Source organism: Fringilla coelebs (genome assembly GCF_963513975.1).
Source record: "Fringilla coelebs genome assembly, chromosome: 6".
Taxonomy (NCBI): Eukaryota; Metazoa; Chordata; class Aves; order Passeriformes; family Fringillidae; genus Fringilla; species Fringilla coelebs.
Genome location: NC_140034.1, coordinates 34,166,242 through 34,188,523, shown reverse-complemented (window position 1 = coordinate 34,188,523; position 22,282 = coordinate 34,166,242). Strand labels below are relative to the sequence as shown.

The following is a 22,282-nucleotide window of genomic DNA, read 5'->3' as shown; positions in this document are numbered from 1 at the left end:
AAGTAGTATAAAGACTCCTTTTTCTTCCCTGGGGACTGTTCCTTTTGGATAGTAATAATAACCCTCCTTAGCTGTCCTGCACAGCTGAGATACACATATTTATCCCTTTTCATCTTTTCTTGTAAGTCCTTCCAGCCTCTGATAATTTCATTGGTCTTTCATGACCCTTGCTTTGTTTTTCCCATGTCTTAGACTCAGCTGGAAGACAGCTGATAAAATTGATAAATATCATGATGCATAATTAAATATGTTGCTGCTCCCACAGGTGCCTCCCACCCCTCCTCATCTCTTGCTGGGAGGGTATCTCCTGGAAGCTCAGAAGCCTTTTCTTCAGGCTAGGCTGAATTCATGTTACAAGGCTGGCCTGAACATCCTCTGCTGCTCTGGGCTGTGCTGCTGAGAGGAAGGAAAATGAACTCCCTGTCAGGTGAAAAATGCTCTCCATGATCCTAGCTCTGCTGTCTGACTGAAATATGGACTTAAAGCACTGGCTCTGGCAGGCAGCTTCATGGAAGAGGAGAAGAGTGACTGGGGCAAAATTCTGATGGGCTCTGCACTCAAAATGTAACACACTGTGACCGAACTGTATGCACAGGGAAATTTGAAGTGTTCCTGACAGCTGCACTGGGGCTTCAGTTCTATTTTGGGTTGTTGTTTGTTTGGGTTTTTTTCCAAAGCTAGAACAAAAAAGGAATAAAAACAAAATAAAGAAGAGCATTTAAAAAAATCATTCCCTATTTAAAGAAAAGACAATTTTAAGGGGTTTTTTTTGTTTGTTTTACCAACTCTTTTTCACATTCAAGGAAGAAAAGTGTGGTTTTATGCTAAACCAACATCCTTAATTTTAATAGTAAAAGTAACCTGGCTATGTTAGCTGGGTGCTTCATGATCTAGGCTCCACACTGTAGTAGATAGGTAGGTACACAGCTGAAAATTCAAGCAAGATCTGCCTTGGGTGACTGTGAAGCACCAGCCACAAGATGGTACCACATATGCTTCTGAAAGAGGGAATAAAGACCCTCACTAAATGATTATGCTCCGTTTTTTAAGCACGTTTTCAGCTTCAACAGCTAAATAACATACTGGCTCACAGCTGCTTTATTTACAGTTTCATTGATCTTACTCTGTTGGGAGCTTATAATGAATACCAGATCCCATATCCCTTATATTTTCTATGGAGACAGGCAGAGGGAAAACACTTAAAACAAGGCAAGCTTTCTTTGAGAAGCAGGGGAGGGCGGGAATCCCCCTCAAGCAGTAATATCCCCTGCTCCCTCACCAGACTAAAAAGGAGACACATAAAAGTTATAAATAACTTTTTGTTCTTGGTTATGGAACCCAATAAAATAAGAAAGATATTTTGGACTTTAAAAAGCAAAAAAGTCCAAAAAAAGTTTGTGTTTTTTTAAAATTTCAAAGGAAACTGTATCAATTGCCCAGAAGCGCATTGTGTTTGGAGAATTTATTAACTTGGCCATTAACCTGGGTGGCAAAGCATCTCCCCTATGCCCTGAGAGATCACATTTGGGTTGCAGTGTCATCCCTGACACTTCTGGAGAGAGACTGGAAAGAGTGCTTTCTCTTCCCCCATTTACATCCCTTCCTTACCCCCTTGATGTTAGCAATAGGATGCTGCTGGCGGGTTTGTACTCCTGGGGGAAAGGTCAAAATGAAACGGTGATGGGCATCCTCAAAAACTACAAAAAGTAATCCCAGGTGTAAAGTGAAGATGACTTCATCCAAATGCAGAACAGAGGGAGAAGCAAAGAAAGAAAAACATTTAATCTCCCTGAATCTCTCCTAATTGTCTTTGCCAATTGCATGAGGAAGCTACAAGGCATTAATCCTTGCTTCTCAACTCACTGGGACCAGGACCAGCCCATTAATTGATAAACCAACCAGAACAGCAACACACTTTGTTCCCTATTGCACTAGTAAGCAAGAAAACCTTATTCCAGGGCCTCAGAGGAACAGCACCGCATATCCCTGCACCCAGACCCCCCCACACTCCATTGCATTTTTACCACCTTGTTCTGAAATTCCTAATTTTGCTGCCAAAATTCAGTAAAGAAGAAAGGCAACCTCCCTGCACGACTGCCAGAGTCCCCACTGACCTTTCTTAGGCTGGGAACGGCAGGGCCCTGACTGGTTTATCTCTAGCCCGTTGCCCACAGGGCAGAGTAAGAAGAGAGTGATTATGTAGCAGGTGCTGTTAGGCTCCACGATGAGGACAATCAACATCTCTCAATTACCATTTCAGTCATCCCCTTTGGGCACAGCCTGGCTGGAATAAAGGGGCCATCCCTCGGTCACCACATGCAGAACAAACAGGAGCTCACAGCTAAAGCAGAGGTCTGGAAGAAGACATGGGGAAGCTGTCATTAAAAGCATTTGTTTTCCTGCCTGCAACACAACCTCTGGTATGACCTGGAGAAGGTTACTTCAGTTTTCTGTGCTTTTGTTTTTTCCCCTCTCCATTAACAAGGGCAGTGAGCTTTCCCTCCCACAGAGATGCCACAAGGATAAAATTCCCAGTTATTTGTAAAGCTGTTGAAGAAAGCAGAGGGAGGCAATAAGAGAAATACTGAAGACTTTCACAAATAAATCAACTATTTTAAAGCTTACTGGAGGAAGCAATTATTTGGAGCCAGGTTACATTTATGAGGGGGAACCTACTGTAGGATGGTAACAACTCTGTCTTGCAGAGCTGAACCCAAGATAATAAATCTCCAGGAAACAGCTGTTACAGGGACATTTCTGCCATTCTGTGCAGGTGGCTCATGGAGATGGAGGAAAGTTGTGTAAGTTTGGAGTCCTGTCACCCACAGGAAGCCCTATACTGCCCTGCAGCACCCAGGGAGAAGAGCACAAAATGGGAAACTCAGCATATCTGCACCCTTGGGTACCAGGCTTCCACTTCTGGCTCCCATCCAGGAGCTGGCTCCCTAGGAAAGCTCTGCTACTCCCCAGTCTGGCCCCTGATCTTCTCAACATGAGGAGATTTAAAATGTGGGTTTAAAGATGAACATATATACCTTCTAATTACAGGTAACATGTTATCCCTTCTTAGTGGAGGATCTACCTGATGGGCAGAGCCGGGGCAGAAGCAAATCCAGCAAAGCAGCCAGCAACTCTGCCCAGTCCAGCCAACAGCGCCCCAGCTGCCACTGACCTGTCAGAAGGTCATGCACTGCCACTGCCAGCTCTCACTGCCACCTGCCCTCTCACCCCCAGCTGCCCCTGAACCTGATGAATAAGACAGTTCTCCCTGGTGCTCTCTGGTATGCAGAGGATGCTGTGGCCCACAACAGATCCCTGAGAGCATCAGCTCTGTGCCCAGTGATGCTTGGCTGCTCGAGCTGCTGGGTGCTGTGGTTTGACACTTGTGGGGACAAGGGAGAGCATGTCTGTCCCATGAAGTGTGTCCCCCAGCCTCATTAGGATACATGAGCCTGGAAGATAAAGCTTGCATGCCACACCGAGCTGCTAAACTCAGTGTGATCTCAAACACCAACCACTAGAAGAGCTGCCAGATCAGAGGGGCATGTCTGGACAAGGAGTCAAGGGTATTGGTGCCTTGAATACTGGAGCCAGTCTGTGCCCTTTTGCCCCAAAATCTGTTTTTTTCCTCACCGGTGTAACATGAAAAGCCTGAGCTATGTCCCACAGATGCACCATGGGCTCAGCATGGATCACATGACAAAGAGCTGTCAAAGAACAATCACCTTAGGCCAAGGTACCCTCAGGGCTGCTCGGCTCTGCCTGTGTCTCACAGAAGGTTAAGGTGAGGAGTTTGCTGGTGAACATCATTGTCCTGCAAAAATGAACAGAGAAATTGGGAAGTCCATTGCGTGCGCTTTCCCATCCCTCCCCCTGCACCCCAGCTCGGTGCCAAGAGAGACCATTCAGTTTTGCCGAGTACCACCACCGATGAGGAATGGGGGCCGGCAGCGTGTCCTGGCCAGACTCGGCTCTCCGCTCCAGTGACAGCACCGTAAGGGGCCCTCTGGCCGGGCCTGGCAGGCGAGCAGCGGGCTAACGCCTTGGGAAGCACGGGGCTTCCTGGCAGGTAGCCTGCTGGCATTCTGCTTTCGGGAGGGGGAATCTGCATTTTCACGACACCTTCAAAAACAAGTCAGCGGCTGGGGGAGCTCTGAGTGCGGGGGAGGGCGGCGCAGGGGCAGAGCGGCAGCACCGCGGGGCAGAGCTGTCCGCTGGAGGCGCTGCGGCACAGAGCGGGGACCGGGCCGCTCCGGCTGCGGCACAGCGCGGGGCCGCTCCGGGCTCTCGGCTTTGCGCTCCCGGACAAGGCACCGCCACCGAACATCCCGGCTGCGAGCCGAGCAGGGCAGGGCGCCGGCTGCAGGACGCCTGCTGAGGGCAGTAGCCCATCTCTCCCCTTTCCTGAGCGAGTTGCTCAAAGAGGCTTTGTGGCGGGGTCAGTCTTTGTGACGGGGCTCCTTTTCTGGAGCAGAGATGTTCATGTGTGCCCTGGCCGTTTTGCCCTTCCGCCAAAGCGCCAGCTGGCAAGGAAGATTGCCCAGACCACCCACCGCAGGCTGGCTTCCTTCAGGCTTGTCTCCCACAGTCATTTCTCATTGCCAGTACAAACCAGAGGTGACAAATAATTTCCAATGTGTCAAAAAGGGCACATTCCTGGCTGCCAGAACTGCTGTGGCAGGAGACCATCGCCCAGTGAAAAACAATAATTAAAGATAATTCCTGGAGGCCAGTGACTCCCATGTCACTGTCTGGTACAGGAAGGTATGCACAGACCAGGGAGGCCCAGTTTCGCAGTAGTAAAATTACACTAAGATCTGCTTGCTGCGTGGGAATAATGTTTGGAACAAATGGAAACAGGAGGAAGGTAGATGTCACCCCTTCCCTTCTCTTTAACCTGGCTGTTCCTTCCCCAAGAATAAGTCATGTCTACAATTACACAAAAATCTTAACATCTTTGAGGACTGCTTTGAACAAGCTGGACAAAAGGATCACCTCCCTCCTTCCCTATGACATTACCGATAAATTCTGTTCAAAGAAAGGAACACTCATTACACACTTACCTGAAAAGTTTTTTGAAGCAACCTTAAGTTTTTGAAGCAAAACAAACATTAATAAAAATAGTAATGAACTGTATATAGCACTGAAAGAACAATGCGTGTCTACTCCTCTGCAGTTTCTGCTTCTCCCACCCTCCCAGTGCAGCACAACTACAGAAGAGGGAGGAGCAGAGCCTGCCCCAGCCTCCCCTCTGCACTCACAGATGCACTAACCCATGTACCTGGAGATCTCTCTAATGTCTCCTATACTGTCCTGCTACCCACTTGGGATTATTATTTCACCAATGAAAGCTATCTCCCCTCTAAAAATAGCACTCTCTTCTATACATACTGTTCTTACACAGACCCAAGGATTAATGAGCCATTTATTATATTTACTGTCTTCCTCTCTGAAATCCACTCATACCACACGTAATCTCTTTAAACCTTTCCCCCCTGCCCAGCTTGGTCTCATTCCTCAAGGAATTCTATGCAAGAACACCAAGGGCAGCCTTTGCTTCTGAACTTGGAAACTCGATCCTTCTAAAGCTGCACCAACTCTGAACTTCTCTTCCCCAAGCCACTTGAGCTTCCCTAGGTTTATCTTCATCCTGGTTTTCACAACTGCAACAAATTAATTAATGATCTGCTAGATTTCCAGGCCACAAGGCCTAAGCAGTTTAAAAAAACCAGAAAAAACCCCACCAAACAAACACAAGAAATTATACCTTCACTTCAAAAGAATTTTTTTAATTTAGAAATGCAGTTATATACATAGAACAATTAAATTAAACTTTGTACAAATATTAAAATACTATTTTCACACCCACTGCAATGTACAGGATACCAGAAAATACATATAAAATAAAGCAAAATAAAAGTGATTGAGTGACATCCTGCACAGCATCAGTTATGGTTTTAAATCCCACATATATATGGAGTACCATTCTGCAAATAATTTCATAGTGGTGCAATTCAGATAAAAAGAAAACACATACAGGAAAGAAAAGATTAATGCAGAAAGGCAATCAAGCTCCCCTTGCACTTGGATCAGCAACTACCAGCAGTCTACCCACCACATCATTGGACTTCTGCTTCACAGACAACTTCACTTTGTTTTCTTTTGGAAGGAAGCAACTTTGAGAATCTGAACTAAAATATTTTCCAGCAGAACTCAGTTGTCTCTGTCTGACTTCACTCAAGGACAGAAGCAAAAGCATAGCTCACAGAAAGCATATGCAGAGCATCAATACAACATGTTCTGGTGGGTACAGAGATCTGATCATCTGCAGAGGATTGAGTCTGAAAGCAGTGCTGAACACAGGGCCCTGAAGTGTGGGAAGGGGCATGTTCTGTCCTGGTGTGCTAGGATTGGAAAAAGGCTTACTTCTTATATAAAAATACACCTTAAAATGAAGCCTGCTCTAGGAAACCTCTTTGCACTTTCAAAGCTTATAGCAGAGAAAAACTGTTTTCTAATGAAGCTCTTCTGCAAGCAAAGGTTGTCACATAGAGCAAATTCAATCTGCTGTTCCCTGGTAAGGACTGAAGGGTGAGGACAGGGTGAGGCAGGATGTGCAAAGTGAATGGGATTTATTGCATTTATATACAAAATAAACCAATGTGAAATTTATTTAAATAGATATCTGGATAGAGTAACAAGGCAGATTTTTTTGTTTAAACTGCTATCAGAACAGTAAAACCACATTTTCTGCAAGTATGTTCTAAAAAGGTCAGCAAGGACAGCTCAGTGTGTCCAACCAGTTGTACATTAATTTTTTTTATACAGCAAGCCTGCTGGTGTATGCTAAATCATCTAACAAAGCACAAGCTTCCTTAAAACCTGGTCATGATTGCATTAGCTCATTAGTCTGTAGTAAACCTCTGTTTTCTGCTCTTCCTTAGACAGCTCCTTGTGTTCCCTTTTCTGTGCTGCAAACAACTTAACCATCCCAGATTATTTCCAATGGCTGAGCCAGTTGCTCTCTTAACCCCACTCCTCAGTATTGACCCAAGTCATCCACCTCTGGGAGCACCTTAGGATGTTTCTTCCCAAAGCATATGGAACAGATTTCCTCCTACACACCTGAGTTCTTCACATACTGAAAGGCCAAATTAAGACTCCAGAAGCAGTAAACAATTCACCACACCAGAGCTGAAAGGCCAAGGAGAAACCTCAGCAGAGATGTCCAAGGGGTGAAAAGCACTCTGCTTGTTGAGTACACGTCCTGCTACCAGCAACTTTCCTGGTGGTTAAGGATAAAAATGCATTAAGCTCTTCTCCCTCCCAAACTCATGTTTTAACTCAGCAACAACTCCAAAGGCTCACATCATGCTTCAGTGCATCTCTCCTGACTCAATTTTTACATCTTCTGCAGTTAATGATGGGGAGGCACAAGCCATTTGAAACCAGAACACACAAACCCCTCTCTCACCAGTGCTGCTGGCACCCTTCAAGGCTGCAGGAGGCTGTGACACAGTCCAAGCTGGCTCATCATTTGAGGTGAGCTTCATGATGCAGACCCTGATGAGAGACTGGCCCACTTCCCCATGGGTCACTGCCAAAACTTCACATCATGGTTCTCTCAGGCTGGTCCAGTTCTACAACGCTTGGGCTGTAAACACTGCAACGAGTTGCATTTATTTTTTAAAAGAACTATGGAACTCGAAAGGAGCAAGGAAGTTTTTCTATTGCACATAATATCCTGAATTTCTGAAATGCCCTTTCTCCCCCCCCCAACTATCAGACTGCAAAAATAATGGAAAGCTTTAAAATAAGTGCTATTTTTACTTTTCTCAATATAATTAAATAATTTTAATGTTCTTGAATATCACAGGATCCAGCACATATGACAAAGTATGAGATGATTATGTTGGGAGTGTTAAATAAGAAAAAATGCCTCCCTTTGAAATCTTTTACCAGACATAGGTGGTGGAAGAAAAGGTATGGAGACTGTGGCCCCATCAGGGAAAAAAAAAAAGGTTAAAAACCCATTTACAGTACTACATCTTGCAAGGCTGAGCCTCTGTGCTTCCTATCCACAACACTGAGATCCAGCCTGCATCTCCTTATGGCAAAATCCAGAGAGAACACACTCAGCTCAGAGATAACAAACACTTCTGAGGCAGAGCACAGCTCACATCTGAGTGATCTTTAGGCTTCAGGCCTTGCTTCCATAAGTAAAGATAGGACTGTGCAAAGCAGACTTTCCTGTATCTCTACCCAAAGACTTCTCAGTCCTTCAGCCTTGGCAGAATTAAAATAAACATGAATGAATAATAATCATTTGATAACCAGTAAAGTGAGGCCTTGCTCTCTCTCCCCCTTGAAAAAGTTGTCAGATGTCTTTTGGGTTCCTCTCCTGCTGTTTCACCTCTTTTTATAAGAAAATTAACTCTAAAGCTAAGGACATAGATGAACAGTGTGATGCCTCCAAACTGTGTTCCGTATTCAGGCTCACACAGATCCCTGGGGCCTGTTCCCACAAGATTTGCTGCACGGAATAGAACTCTTCTGCAGGATCTGGAATAATCAGATTACCAGCCAGCACAGTGACTGGCCTGGAAGCTGCTGGCTCACCCTCAACAAGTCAACAGAAGCTGCCTGTTTATGCTTGATCACAATAGCTACACTTGCATATTTCCCTCCTCCACCTCTGCATTTCCCCAACTCGTTAGTAAAGCCATTTCCAACAACTTTTATAGAATCCAATGATATGAGCTTTAACAAGACCAAGTGCCAGGTGCTGCACTTTGGCCACAACAACCCCCTGCCGTGCTACAGGCTGGGGGAAGAGCTGCTGGACAGCTGCCAGGCAGAAAAGGACCTGGGTTCACTGACTGATGTCGGACTGAACATGAGCCAGCAGCGTGCCCAGGTGGCCAAAAAGGCCAATGGCATCCTGGCCTGGATCAGGAGCAGTGTGGCCAGCAGGACCAGGGCAGGGATTGTCCCTCTGTACTCGGCAAAGTGAGGCCTCACTTGAGTGCTGTGTCCTGTTCTGGGCCCCCCAATTTAGGAAGGACATTGAGATGCTCAAATGCATCCAGACAAGAGCAACAAGGCTGGTGAAGGGTCTGGAGAACAAATCCTATGAGGAGGCTGAGGGAGCTGGGGTTGTGCAGCCTGGAAAAGAGGCGGCTCCGGGAGACCTTATCACTCTCCCCAACTTCCTGAAAGGAGGGCGTAGCCAGGTGGGGGCCAGTACCTGCTCCCAGGTAAAGTCTTAAGCTGTGCCAGGGGAAGTTTAGGCTGGACATTAGAAAGAAATTCTTCACAGAAAGAGTGACTGGGCATTGCCATGGGCTGCCCAGGTGGAGTCACCATCCCTGGAGGTGGCGCTCAGTGCCATGGTCTAGTTCACAAAGTGGTGTTCGGTCATAGGTTGGACTTGATGGTCCTAAAAGTCTTTTCCAACCTACTTAATTCTGTGTGATACTGTGAAATTAAAGTACTCCTTCTTTGTAGAGCTTGCTTCCTTTTCTTCCCCACTCAAACGGAATTTTCTCTTCCAAGCTGGCAGTTGCTTGTTTTACAACAGCAGAGAGGAGGCCAGGCCACAGAGGATGTGTTTTCTGCTGGTGGTGCAGGTGCCTGTCCAGCACAAGGTTAAGCTTTGGAATCAGCTTCCAGCTTCTCCCACCAACCCGGAACTAGCACTACCCCTTTCAGGAAGGCAACACATTCCCAACTTCTATACCTTGAATTGCAGAGGGTCAGTTTGAACAGACAGGACCTTAAATGCATAAAAAGCAACTCCTGCTCTGAGCTGTTCAGGCAGCAGGAAAGTCACACAGACTTTCCTCCCCACTCCACTTGCTCAAACCCTCCAATAAACCAATGAAGGAGAATTTACTCAAGCTTAGACCATTTCCAACAGTCAAAAAGCTAACTACAATCGTCCCCATGCTTATTTTTAAAAATTCCAATGGCAGATGTGTAAACAACATTTGTCCTCTACAGCTCTTGAAGCTGAGATACCACAGCCCTCTGTAAAATGACACAAGATTTTCACCATCCAAACTTAAAAAAAAAAAAAAAAACTAAACCACCCAAATGGGATTTATCAAAATCCTGTGTTAATGCAAGGTAACAAGAGCAACAGGGAAGGATGTTTAAAACACTTTAATTTTAAATTAACATCCCTCTATAACAAGGATAGGGAAAAATGATTCTTCCATCCACAGGCACACGCTGCTCCATGTGTCCTGGGATTTAACAGCTATTCAGGAAAAGGAATAGCAAATACACAGCTGGACACTATGGCCAATCCCCATTTCAAAGAACTGGAGCTAAGCCACAGTGATTTTATACATAAAGATGTTGTATCATTGTTGTCAAGTGCTGTAATGGTTTTTTACTGTAGCAGTGAGGATGAGGATGGTGAGGATTGCAAACCAAAAGCAAAGCAGCAAAGACAGCATCCCTGTTTACCTGTACATTACCACATGATGTGTAAGGCCATGACATTTTGCTCCTTCAACTCAAAAATGTAGCAGCTTCTCATAGGGCAAACACTTCCCTGGTTACTTCAAGACAGTTATGACAAGGTACATGCATCTAAGAAGCCAGCTCTTCTTGCTGAAACCAATCCCATGGAACAGTGTCCAGACCTCAGTGAGGAACCTTACAACCACCACAGCACTTGGACTTGGACTGTCTACCCCAGACAAATGTGGCTTCCTGCAGTTATAGAGTCCCAACACACACAATCTGACCTGCTGTAGATAACTGTGGCAGGCAGAGGTACACCTACTTCTGAATTTTCTCTTCCCTACTACCAGAACTTGAAACAATCCTCAAAACTTCAGCACTGAGCTGTGGTGTCCTCTAGCACTGCTGTCATTGTACTCAACTTTCCCTCACAGCAACAGGCTGGCACTGTGTTTAGGAGAAGCTTTACAAAAGCTGCTTACCCCCAGCCACAAGGGAGGAGCCCTTCTCTCTGGGCCCACTGGAGCCCTCCAGGTTAACACAGCAGACCCTTTGCTGTATGAAGTGAGGAAGACACACCAGCCTATGAGATGGCAGCTACCCAGGATTCAAGTACCTACTATGGCTGGAAAAGGAATTTGGGATTGCACCAATGGCACTAGGAATTCACTACCTACAGGCATTTTTTTGTCCTGGTATTTTCAAACACCTGAACTTTTTCCAGTGGGCTGCACTGGTAGAGGAAGAAGGAGAAGACAAAAATCATTTTCAGGAATGGACTCTTGCAGAGATGGGACAGAGGGCATTCCTACATGCTGGACTTCTCAGCCTTCAGCGTTTAAGCAATTCTCAGTGAACCGCTCCTGCAGGGCTAAGTTGTCACACAGCCCATCTCAGGCGCTTCAAGACATCACAAGCTGCCCCTTAACTCCACCCCTCCCAAGCCCAATGTCAGTCCCAGTGAGGCATTTTTGTCCTGCCCTGTCACAAAGAGGATGCTGGAAGAAGAGCCTATATAACATATATATGTATATTTAAACTGTGTCTGCACCCAGCGAGCAAGCGGGTTGAGCCCCTGCTCTCTGGGCAGCAGAGGGCTAGAAAGGCTGATAAGCTGCAACAAGCCGGTGTGAGGAGGAGAAAGGCACAAGAAAAGAGCAGCTCTTCAGAGACTGCTGTCAAACATCTGGCTGGGGAAGAGGAGAGGAGAGCTCAAATCCACTCTGTTCCTTGAGCCCCTGATGCTGATGGAATGGGGAAGCCAGTGCTGCACCAACTCCACTGGTGCATCCAGGAGGCAACCTGGCGACATCCTTTGGATCTTCAGCTGAGGGCATCTCTTCTTGGAGGTATCCAGGGTACAGCTTGCGAGGATGGGGAAGACTGCACAGAGTGCTTCTGTCCCAAAGGAAGGGAGAGAAGAGGAGGAAGAAATCCAAGATGGAGAAAACTAGACAAACACAGCAGACCTCATGCTTCCTTCAATAAGGGAATATCTGAATGGCAGGGAGAGAAAAAAAAGAGAAAAAGGAGTCAAAGTTCTGTAGTTCAACACACACCAGAAAAAGTACTGTTGAAAGCAAGACAGGCTCCCACTTTCATAACATGACAATGCACTGTCTTCCTCTCATCACATCACAGCACAAAGGAACTCTGGAGGACTCTGCTCCAACCTGCTCCTGAGATTGGGACCATCACCAGCTCCAGCCTTGAAAAACTCCAAGGACGCATTCCATCACCACTCTGGGTGTATATCTGGTCCTGCGTTACCCTCCTAGCACAAAGTATTTCTTAATACCACAGAAAGGGGAAGTTCTGCCCTGAGCTATCTACAAGCCAGTTACATTTCTTGCCTAAGACACAGCAGTCCCTGCAGAAGCAACTTTAAGCTACACCTTCACATCAGCTCTGGCATTGCAAAGCCACTCCTTCAGGACAGCACAGAAGTGAGGAATAAAAGATCTTTTGACTGTTCAACAGACTTGCCCCTCTGCCCTCTACAGTAAGTTCAAGCACATCCCTCTTAGGTCTTGCAGGCTAAGGCTGCAGCACTGAATGTTTTGTGGCAGAAAGCTGCTCACTAAAATAGTCTAAAAATTAAGCAGCCCAAACATCACAAAGGGTTTGTATTCCAAGCATGTCCTCCCACTCCCACCAAATTAGTTTCCACCAACACAGTTATTTTAGTGCTTTTGCACTATGATGCTAGAGGCTGGATTTCTCTAAAAATCCTTTGTTAAGAGTAAGCAGTAGACAAACTTGCTCAGACTGCCCTAGGCTCCCAGTTCTGAGAACAGAGAATTCTTCAGAAGGTATTAAATACTGCTTACACGTTTAAGAGGTGAAACATGCTATAGAGACTAGATATTTTCAAAAGCTGCTCTAGTGGCAGACACACATAGGGGCATCCCTTGCTAATTTTCACCCTAGATAATCAGCTCAGAACCTACTCTTAAAAGGGTCTCATTTAGTGCTCCTTGCACAAGTCACTTACCATCTGTGTATTCCTCAGAGGAAGTGAGTGATAAAAGGCTCTGTATGTCACTGCTTTCTGAATCTTGCACCTCTTTGTGTACAGGTCTACTGCTAGCCATGCCAGCTACCCAGGAAGAGGTAGCAGCCTGATGCACAAGAACAGTTTCAGAGCGCTGAGAGCCACTGGCTTCACACAGTCCAGAATGTCCAGGGGCTTCATCTTCTCTTTCAAAGGTATTGTGAGCCCCTTGGTCTGGCTGCTGCATCTCTCTGGGCCCATTCTGTCCAGCTCCCTCTGAGAGCACGATCTGCACTCGGGAGTCTGAGGGTGGAATGCAATTCCCTGTGCTGCCATACACTGCTTCTTCATAGGATGGCAAGGCCACTTGGACACCATCCACCATAATAGAGACCTGATCTCCAGACACACCTTGGTCCCGCCTCAAAAAACAAAGGAACAAGGGGGGAGGGGGGAGAAAAAAAAGAAATCAAGTTGAGTATTTATTTTACTATACATATCTTACCAAGAACCCCAGTAACTTCCCTTGGCAGAACTCTAACTCTCTCCATTTAGGGGAGGACAGAAACTTGCATGGTGATTTAAAAAGGTCAAGCAAGTACAGTCTTGGAGCCCCACTGCAAATTGCCACTAAACACAAGCAGAGGCTGTAATTCACAGCATCTGATGGATTTAGCAGCAAGAGCTGAAAAGGTTACAATGCTTCCCCCTGCCCTCCCTGCTTACCTACATAGCTAAATTTGACAAAGGTCATGACTCAGCTCCGTGCTTTTGGCAAAGAGCACTGTTGAGGCCAGCCTGGTGCACTGCTACATTCCACAACACCCAGCACTGTCTGTTCACTGCTTCTGCTGCCGGCCAGATAACCTCTGGCAGGATGGGGAAGACAGCTCTGGCACAGCATGAATCACCTGACCTCGTAAGACCTGAGAGAAAAATTTTCTTTTCTAGTAGTTTGGGCCTTTTCAGAAAAGGGCAGACTGCAGGGCCCCACCTCTCAACCTCCCCACTACTGGAGTGTCTGCCTTAGCTGGCAGCAGTGTTATGGTTGGGTCCCTCCTCTCATCCACAAACCCAGGCCAGGAGGGTTCTCCTCCTGCGGCAGAGAAGGATGGCAGACTTGCACATGTATCTGAAGAGCAGTACTGCTTAATTTCAGGTCCACAGGACCTCAAGCAGTCAGGGAAAGATGCACATACATACACCCAAACACAGACTTCAGTAGCTATCCAAGGCTAGAAGAGGTAGGAAACTGATCTACAGCCAGGCTAGGAAGTATCAACTTTTTCCATTCAAAGCCAAGGCAACAGCATAAGGGAGGAAGTCACTCATTGGGTGGCACATAAGACTGGGGACTGCAGGTGGGCATCACAGACCACCATTTCAGAGAAGAGCTGGATCAGTAGGATGGGGCAGAGATGCCTCTGAGGATATGAAAAGAGGAACAGAGAAGCGAAGAGCCAGTTGCTCCAACGTGAAGGTCTAACCCAGCTACCTGAATGGGTTTCTACTGCAAAGAAACAGGGGGCCTCTGAGCCCCTGCAAACCCAGCTACACTTACCTGCTGTGATGGAATGACTTCAGCTTTGGCTGCAGCAAAACAAACAGCACAACTAACAGCAGAATCAGGGCGACGGAACTTGCTGTGGAGGCTACTATGGACAGCGTGGGCACTCCAATTGTGGGAGGAGAGTCCTTTTCTACAAAACCAAGGGGAACACAAGGTAAAATGTGTAACTGCCATAGAGAAGGAAAAACAGTCACACTGCTCCTCAGGACTTACTCCTGAGTGTGCGTGTAAGGAACCCAAGTTTGCCATACAAGACACACCACCTATCTCAGTTTGCAGCTCAAGATGACATCTCTCCATCAGCTGTAAAGGGAACACAACATAACCCAGGCACATACAAGGAAAAGCGCAGAGCAAACAGAAAAGCAATGGAAGCAGGCCATGGGAACTGACAGATGGTGTAAGGGTCATGTTATATATAGATCTGCCTGAGCAAAAGCTAGAGAATGTCATGATGTCACCAGCAAGGCCAATAATTGTCTAGCACAATAAGCAGCATATTTTAGGCCAAACAACAGAAAAAGTTCAAAAAAACATTTTTTCTCAACTAATGGAACAGTCTTGCAAAGAGGGGTGGAAATCAACTGGCTGGGTATTCTTATGCACTTATTACAATTAAGACACAGAAAATATTAAGTTTCTCACACATACAAACACATGTCAGAGGATAGAGAAGGAAGGCAGATGTTTTTTCAGGGTGCTGAGTTTTCAGGGTTAGATACATGTGTCCTGTTCACATTACTCTTTCCTGCCCTTCTGCAGCTGTGCTGTGTGACTGCATGGAAACCAATTCGGCTTTTAAAGGACCTGTGCAGGAATAAATTGGGAGTGAAGAGAGAATGGCTTGGAGGTGGTATTGCTGAGCACTGCATACCATGCCTAGAAGGCTACACTAGTCCTTTCACCTCTCTAGAGGAAATAATTGTCTCTATGTATTGTTTCTGTCCCTAATTTGTGTCTTTGGTAGAGATCCAAAAAGCCTCACCTACTCATCAGCAAATACTGCTGTGAATTGCACATTTGGTTTATGCAATTCCTCAGTTCCTCTTTCTATATCCAACACATTCTTCAGGAGCACAGGGCTCAAAGTGCAGAGAGAATTCAGGACACATGCAATGAGGGATGAGAGGTAGAGCAACAGGTAAACAAAAAAAAAAAAGTTGGAGGATCATTATTTTTAAGCTTACAGCCTGAAATCTATCCCAAGACAGGCATTTAAGATGGAAACCTAGTTTGCAATTTTCTGCATCATCTTTTGGAGTCAAACCTACTTGGTTTAGTTGTTTTCAACTTGTTTCTTTGAAATCTTTTAGAAGTAGCTTGACCCCTTCCCAGGAAAAAAAAAAGAAAACAGTGACTAGCACATTTTTCCCTATGGCAAATAGGGTTGAGTAAGGATTTTAACTTCCAGCATTTCTCAGGGCACTAATAGAAACAAGGGAAGGCAAATAGAGATGCCCCATTTTCAGCATCAGCACATGATGCTGTCAAACTGCTTACTATCCAGAGTGCACTGCAGAACATTTACCATCTCATATGCCAAAATAATGTCACTACCTCATACAATAAACTGCCAAAAGGCTATGGGGCTGACAGGCTCAGAGCTGCACAAAACACATAACTGCTAGGGACTTACTTTATCCTATACGGAGCAGGTAGGATCTTACCCTTACCAATAATTTTAAGACCTACTGCCCTTCTAGAGTCTCCCAACGCCCTTCCTCTTCTTTGAGCCTTTTGAAGGAGACCCACTAGTCGAGTCAGCCATCTCTGACCCTGAACAGTTGATTCAAAGCTTGTGTGGTGAAAGCAATGGCTTTTAATTGGGTCAGACTTTTGAGGCACCATATTTTTGATAATGCCACTGACCCTTCAAGGTGCTAAAGAAATCTGAGGGATTTCTGCTCATCACAACACAATCTCATGCCACTCATGGAACACTATGTGCAATAGCACAGCTTTGTTCTCCAGCCTGGGTGCAGCAAGGGGAAGGGGGATTGCTGTGGAAGGGAAGCTTAAGCTGAATTTGAAAATCTCCTTCAGGATTTCATGCCAGGTAAACTCCCAGATCCTTCCTTATAAATCACAGGAAGGGCTATTGGAGTGGCATAAAAAGACAGTGTCTTTGGGACAGGACAGGATGTTCCAGAGATGAGAGGTATGCAGTGAGCTCTATAAAGAGTTTCATCATGGTAATTTTTTATTTCCTGTTTCTTCCCAATTAAGCTGACACGTTTTGCTTTATGTATTATGAGACTTAATTCCAAAGTATACATCCCGCTGGCTCAGCAGGACTGAGTAGTAAGGTTCTATCAACAAGTCCACCTAGAAGAGGGGAGAGAGTTCTCCTTTTTTCCAATATACCCACTGTTAAAAGCAGAAGAGTCGTAGGCAAATTAAGAGTTGTATGATCAACATTTTCCTGCAAATCTTTTTACTTTGCTGCTTTGATGGAGGAGTTCCTGTTCAGCTGGGGAGACACAAAACAAAAGCTGTCCACGTCTATTTGGACAGAAGCAGAAATCATTTGTCAGCAATATCCTTTCCCACCAGTACAGTGAAAAGTAGAACCATCAATCTTTTCAGCACAGGAAACTGATGGTAACTTAACATGTTTGCAAGGAAGATTGACTCCACACACACACACACGTGCATAGACTCACCAAAGGAGATGCACTATCAAACCCATCAAGGAAAACCAGACAGCATGGAAAATGCTACTGTTAGGGCTTCCAGCATTCCTGAGATGAGAGCCTCAAGATAAGAGGCTCCATAAGTAACAAGTTGCCTACTTTATACTCCTGTCCATGGCTTTTCTCCTTGTGTTAGGGACTCTAAGTCTGCATCTGACAGGCTGCTACTGAAGAGACATTTTAAAGAGAGAGTCATGATTGTGAGCTGCATTTATGAAATTGCTGGAGCAATGAGAGACAGCCATATGGACTTCCTCAGCATCACACTAAGTGCTTAAAGATAATCTGAAAAGTCAATGCAAGAGCAATTCTAGAGTCAGGGAGCACTCACCTGGGCTAAGTCTGCAGCTGACTTCCATGGCTGGGTTCCACTCTCCATTCTTGCATGTCAAGTATTTATAATCTCCTTTCAGCATGTAGCCTTCAACACACAGATACTCTATGACACTGCCTGAAGTCAGAGGGTTGTTGCAGGGGCTAGGGTGGCATTTATAGCCTCCATTTTCAGGTTGTGGTGGCTGGGGACAATCTGGTAAAAAAGAAAGGATCATGAAGGACATCTCAGAAGAAGACACCTATTACACAGTATATATGAAACAAAGGCAGACTTCCACCTACAAACACCTGCTAAATTAGGGAACTAAAACAGAGAAGAAAGGCTGTTACACAGTGGCAGAGAACACCTCTGATAATGTTTCTGTGATTGTTAAATACTGCTTGTTATCCCAGTAGTACAGTCCAACCGGCAGGCACCAAACTGGTGATATTTTTGAACAGTGACACAACACAGATTCCACATGAGAGAGGCCCAGGAAATCCTTACTGCTATCTTCTCCCCACAGCTGTTTCACTAGAGACTGGGGTGAACCTAAAAACCAGGCTTTCCTATTAGTCTGGCAGGGGAAGAGTGTGAGACCTATTGAAAGGAATGAGGAAGGCAAAAACCCCTCTGTACTATGGGTACACAGTGTCAGGGCGCAGACCTGCCCCATCATAAGGCACCCTAGAAGCCTGTAAAAGCACACAGATTTTGACTATTTTACATAGATATGCCACCAACAAGATTGAGAACAGATTTGTTGCAGTAGGACGAACTTCTTCACTGAAAGGGTGGTCAGGCGTTGAACCAGGCTGCACACGGGATGGTGAAGTCACCATCCCTGGAAGAGTTCCAGAAACAACCAGCCATGGCACTTGGTGCTATGGTTTAGTTACATGGTGGTGCTCCATCAAAGGTTGGACTTGATCATCTCAAGGGGACTTCTCCTAGAACCAAATGTTCTAGCCTACTTTTAAAAATGAATTCAGTGTATTATGAAAACATTTCTTAGAAAACCTCTCTGTTTGCCCATATGAATGTTAAAAGTGCTTCACATTCCTTTTTGTACCTCCATTACCCTGACTAGTGGGTATAGGCCCAGGTGGTATCTGGCACATGTCAGAACTTTTCTTGCAGAATTTTCAACAGTCATTCAAATAAAAACAACAAACCAAAACTGAGGAAACTGCACTGAAAACGGGATGTTTGTCTTGCTCAGAACTTCCTCTCTTCTGACAGGTCACAATGGCCCTTCAGAACAGGCCCAATAACTTCTGCTGACAACATGTATCTGCCCAGCTGAAAGATGGAGAAATCCAGATTTTTCCCTCAAAATTCACATCAGCTTCCCAGACTTCATAAAAGAAAATACATCACAGATCCCTCTTGAGACATTTTGGGGCATGGAAAATCAGTCAACCCACGCAGACTGTTCCATCAGAGCATGGTGACCCAGGCCTGTCCTTAAACCCCAGAGCACACATTCTCCCATCTAAGTTCTACCTCTAAGTGACCCACTTGCTATAGGACAAACAGCAACAAACAGCTGGGCAAATTTCAAGTAATTGGATTTTTAGCAAGATTTAAGAAGCAAAAGAAAACTTGAGTTTCTTTCACTGTGGAAAAATTTGCCACATTGCCTTAGTGCAAACGACTCTTGAACCTAAATACGTGTGAGAATGCAGCACAGGTAGTGCTTGTAAATGCCAATAAATGCTGAGATGAAGTGCTGAGTGAAGCCAAAAATGCTCTGGTATGAGTTCTGCCAGCTTTAAAACTGCAATTCAATTTACTTCTTCAGAAAAGGTTAACAGAGGTCTAAGCAGCAGCTTTTCAAGAGGACTTTGTTCTTGAGATTTATTCTTAAATAAGCTTCAGAGAAGCCACTGTCCTGTGCCTCATGAGTTTTAACTGTTACCTCTTCTGTGCTTTTCATCTTTTCTTTCTGCAAAAATTCTGTAACCAGTGTTTTAATCCGGCGCACGATGAGAATGAAGTTCCTTTCACTGTGAACCTGTGAAACATCTCAGGGCATTTGGGATCAGCCAAAGCAACAGATTAATGGCAAATTTCACATTCTAACACATAGACGAATGTCCTGGTTCATCTGCAGTCCAGGAGAGGTTTTTATGCTAAATTGCAAAACCATTTGAGCACCAGAGATATTTTTAGCAGCGTACCAGGTACCTCTCCTGGGACTGGTAGAGAGCTGTGGGTAAAAGCCAGCGTCACCACAGCAGTTGCCAAAACTCAAGAGCAGACAGGACGACTTCCCTACAGCTTTTTATACCACAGCAGGTACCTGCAACTGCTTGGGAGTCATGCACAGCATCTTTGTGCTGACTGCAGCAAAGAGCTCAGTCCCACGGTTCCCTTTTCTCCTGAGCTATGCCCATGAGCTGAGCTGAGCCTGCCCACAGCACTAGGAGCCCTTCTGCACGCAGAAGCAGCTCAGTGTTGGTTCCCCTTCTATCATAAAGTGCCACCTACACTGATGAGATTTCTCAGTTACGTACAAATATCAGCCAGCCAAAAAGAAACAGGGACTCATTTAATGCAATACTCATTACTGCACTCTCAAAGTCTTGGAAACATCACCACATCAGGCACCTGCAGAACCCTGATCTGGTCTCTCAGGTAAGGTCTGCAGGAGATGCACAGCTATTCAACTGCAAACTGGATTCCTCCTCACCTCCACAGACAACTTGGACAAGAAAGGAGAGAAGCAGCTGGTAAGTGTGTTAGGACAAGTTATACCTGACTTGTCCTATTCACAGGGAAGGGATTGCAGAATCAGCCACCTCCCCTTCCCTCTACCCCCAACCTTCATTTGTCATCACAGCATCCAGGAGCACACAAGTATTTTAAAATGTCCCCATCACTGTGATGGAAGAACACTGCCTGTGTGCTGGGAAATAGATAAAAAAGGTATGGATTAGGCAGCCAGAACATCAACACCCTCCACCCACCACGTGATTGAGCTGATCCTGGACTGTCCTTTGCAAGGCAGCCGCAGGGGAACAAAGCTTCTCAGAGCCTGCCACGTTGGGGAGGTCTACTAGACAGTGTTGATGGCATTGAAAATTGCTGAAGGCAAGGCTTGGGTGGGTAAGATGATGGACTAGTGGTAATTGAAAAACTGAGAAAGTCAAATAACTCTGCTCCCTACTAGACCAGCTCTCTGTCCCTGGCATGTCTGACAGAACGCAGAACCTCTGCAAACCAGGGCCCGGTCCAGCATAACGGAGGCATCCAGAATGCCTGGGACAGACAATGCAGTGACCTGTTTCCTAAGCTTTCACTGCTCTCAGCTTTCACACTCTCCATAATAGGTTTCTTCAACTGCCTCCATATGTGCACTCTACACTGGGGCTAATAGAAGACAAAGTACAAGTTTGATTCTGCACTATCCTTTATGTCTGCAGCAACAAAGCTTACGCCCCAGTTTGCAGCACTGGTATGTTCTCAGCAATACAGAACCAGGCAGAGCACCCCATTTTCACTTCAGAGGTGAAAAAAGCCGGGAACCAACTGCTGCCAGAACGCAGACCCAGAGCAGCCCATGCCTGGCTGTGGTTAGCAGCAGCCAGAAGGGGCTGGAGCTGCCTGTGTGAACTGTGTATTACCACTCTGGAGCACGGCTGTGTCGGGATGCTTCAGTACTGGGAACAGAAAGATACATGCAGGAATTTCATCAACTTCCACCCTGAAACACGTATTTTTGGAAGTATCCCAGGGCTTGTGAGACATCTTAAGACAAATGTTCATGCAGGGGAGGGAAGAGTAAGAGAGCCAAGTTACAGAAGTCACCAACTTCCTAGGGGGTTACTGACATTCTAGGCTTGCAAAGCTATTGCCAGGATCTTGATTCATCAAGCTTTCAGGAGGCACAGAAATAGGTTTTAAGCATTTCTCCACTTTGTGCAAAGGGAGCAAATACTCCCAAAGGCTCTTTTTCTAGGAGGTACTGAAGCTTATGACATCTCCTGAGAGAGCTGGTTCTCTGCCAGCATAAGCTGCTGAAAAACAGAAAGGAAAAAGAAGTCCAAAGAACTTAGAACATTATTGAACTCCATTCAGAGGTAAAGAAATTGTCATTTCCAGATTGACAGGCAAAAATTAAGTTATGCACTGGAGCTTCTGCAAAGCCCATTCCAAACAACTAAGTATTTAATATACAGTTTTTTAATATGTAAATGAAAAAATACTAAGCCAGTATGTACCTCCACCCGGCGTCCCACCAAATCACCTATAAGCACCATATTTTTCTGTTTTGGTCACATAGAAAAATACTGTCCTCCTTCAAGGAGGGTTAACTGCTCTGATGTTCTTTGAATAGCTGTTACCAGCTTGACAATAACCACCACAACACTAAGGAACCTCTCCTTTGTTGCAGCAACAGCAACAACACATTGTACCTTTTCCAGCTCCCTTTTCCATAGTTCTCCTTCAAGAAGCAATCCTCACTTGCTTCCTCTTCCACCAGATTCACAGACAGCTGTGAGGAGCTGGAATCCAGCTTCTTTTAGAGACAGTTGGCCAAACTGATTAATCTAATCACCAAAGGATAAAATGGTTCTTTCATGTCCTGGCTGAGCTGAAGCTGAGCAGCAGTCCTGAATGCCAACCTGACGCAGAACTAAAAGCATTTCCAGCATAATGTAACAAAGACACAAACCCGAGCCAAGGTCATATATAATGCCACAGATGCAAGCATGGTCTGTTGTGTGCTG

General features: G+C 45.5%; 1 protein-coding gene across 4 annotated transcripts in view; it reads right to left on the bottom strand.

Moving 5' to 3' along the window:
* Positions 1–5,694: 5,694 nt before the first annotated feature.
* SUSD6 (sushi domain containing 6) overlaps positions 5,695–22,282 on the bottom strand; it is an 80,000-nt gene continuing 63,412 nt past the window's right edge. For all 4 annotated transcript variants that reach the window (XM_084207428.1, XM_084207426.1, XM_084207429.1 and 1 more), the window contains 4 exons: positions 17,562–17,759; positions 14,529–14,667; positions 12,968–13,389; positions 5,695–11,969 (listed from right to left, as the gene is read on the bottom strand). In XM_084207428.1, the coding sequence (XP_084063554.1) occupies positions 11,944–11,969; positions 12,968–13,389; positions 14,529–14,667; positions 17,562–17,759 (785 nt within the window). In that variant the 3' untranslated portion in view covers positions 5,695–11,943. The remainder of the gene's footprint in view (positions 11,970–12,967; positions 13,390–14,528; positions 14,668–17,561; positions 17,760–22,282) is intronic.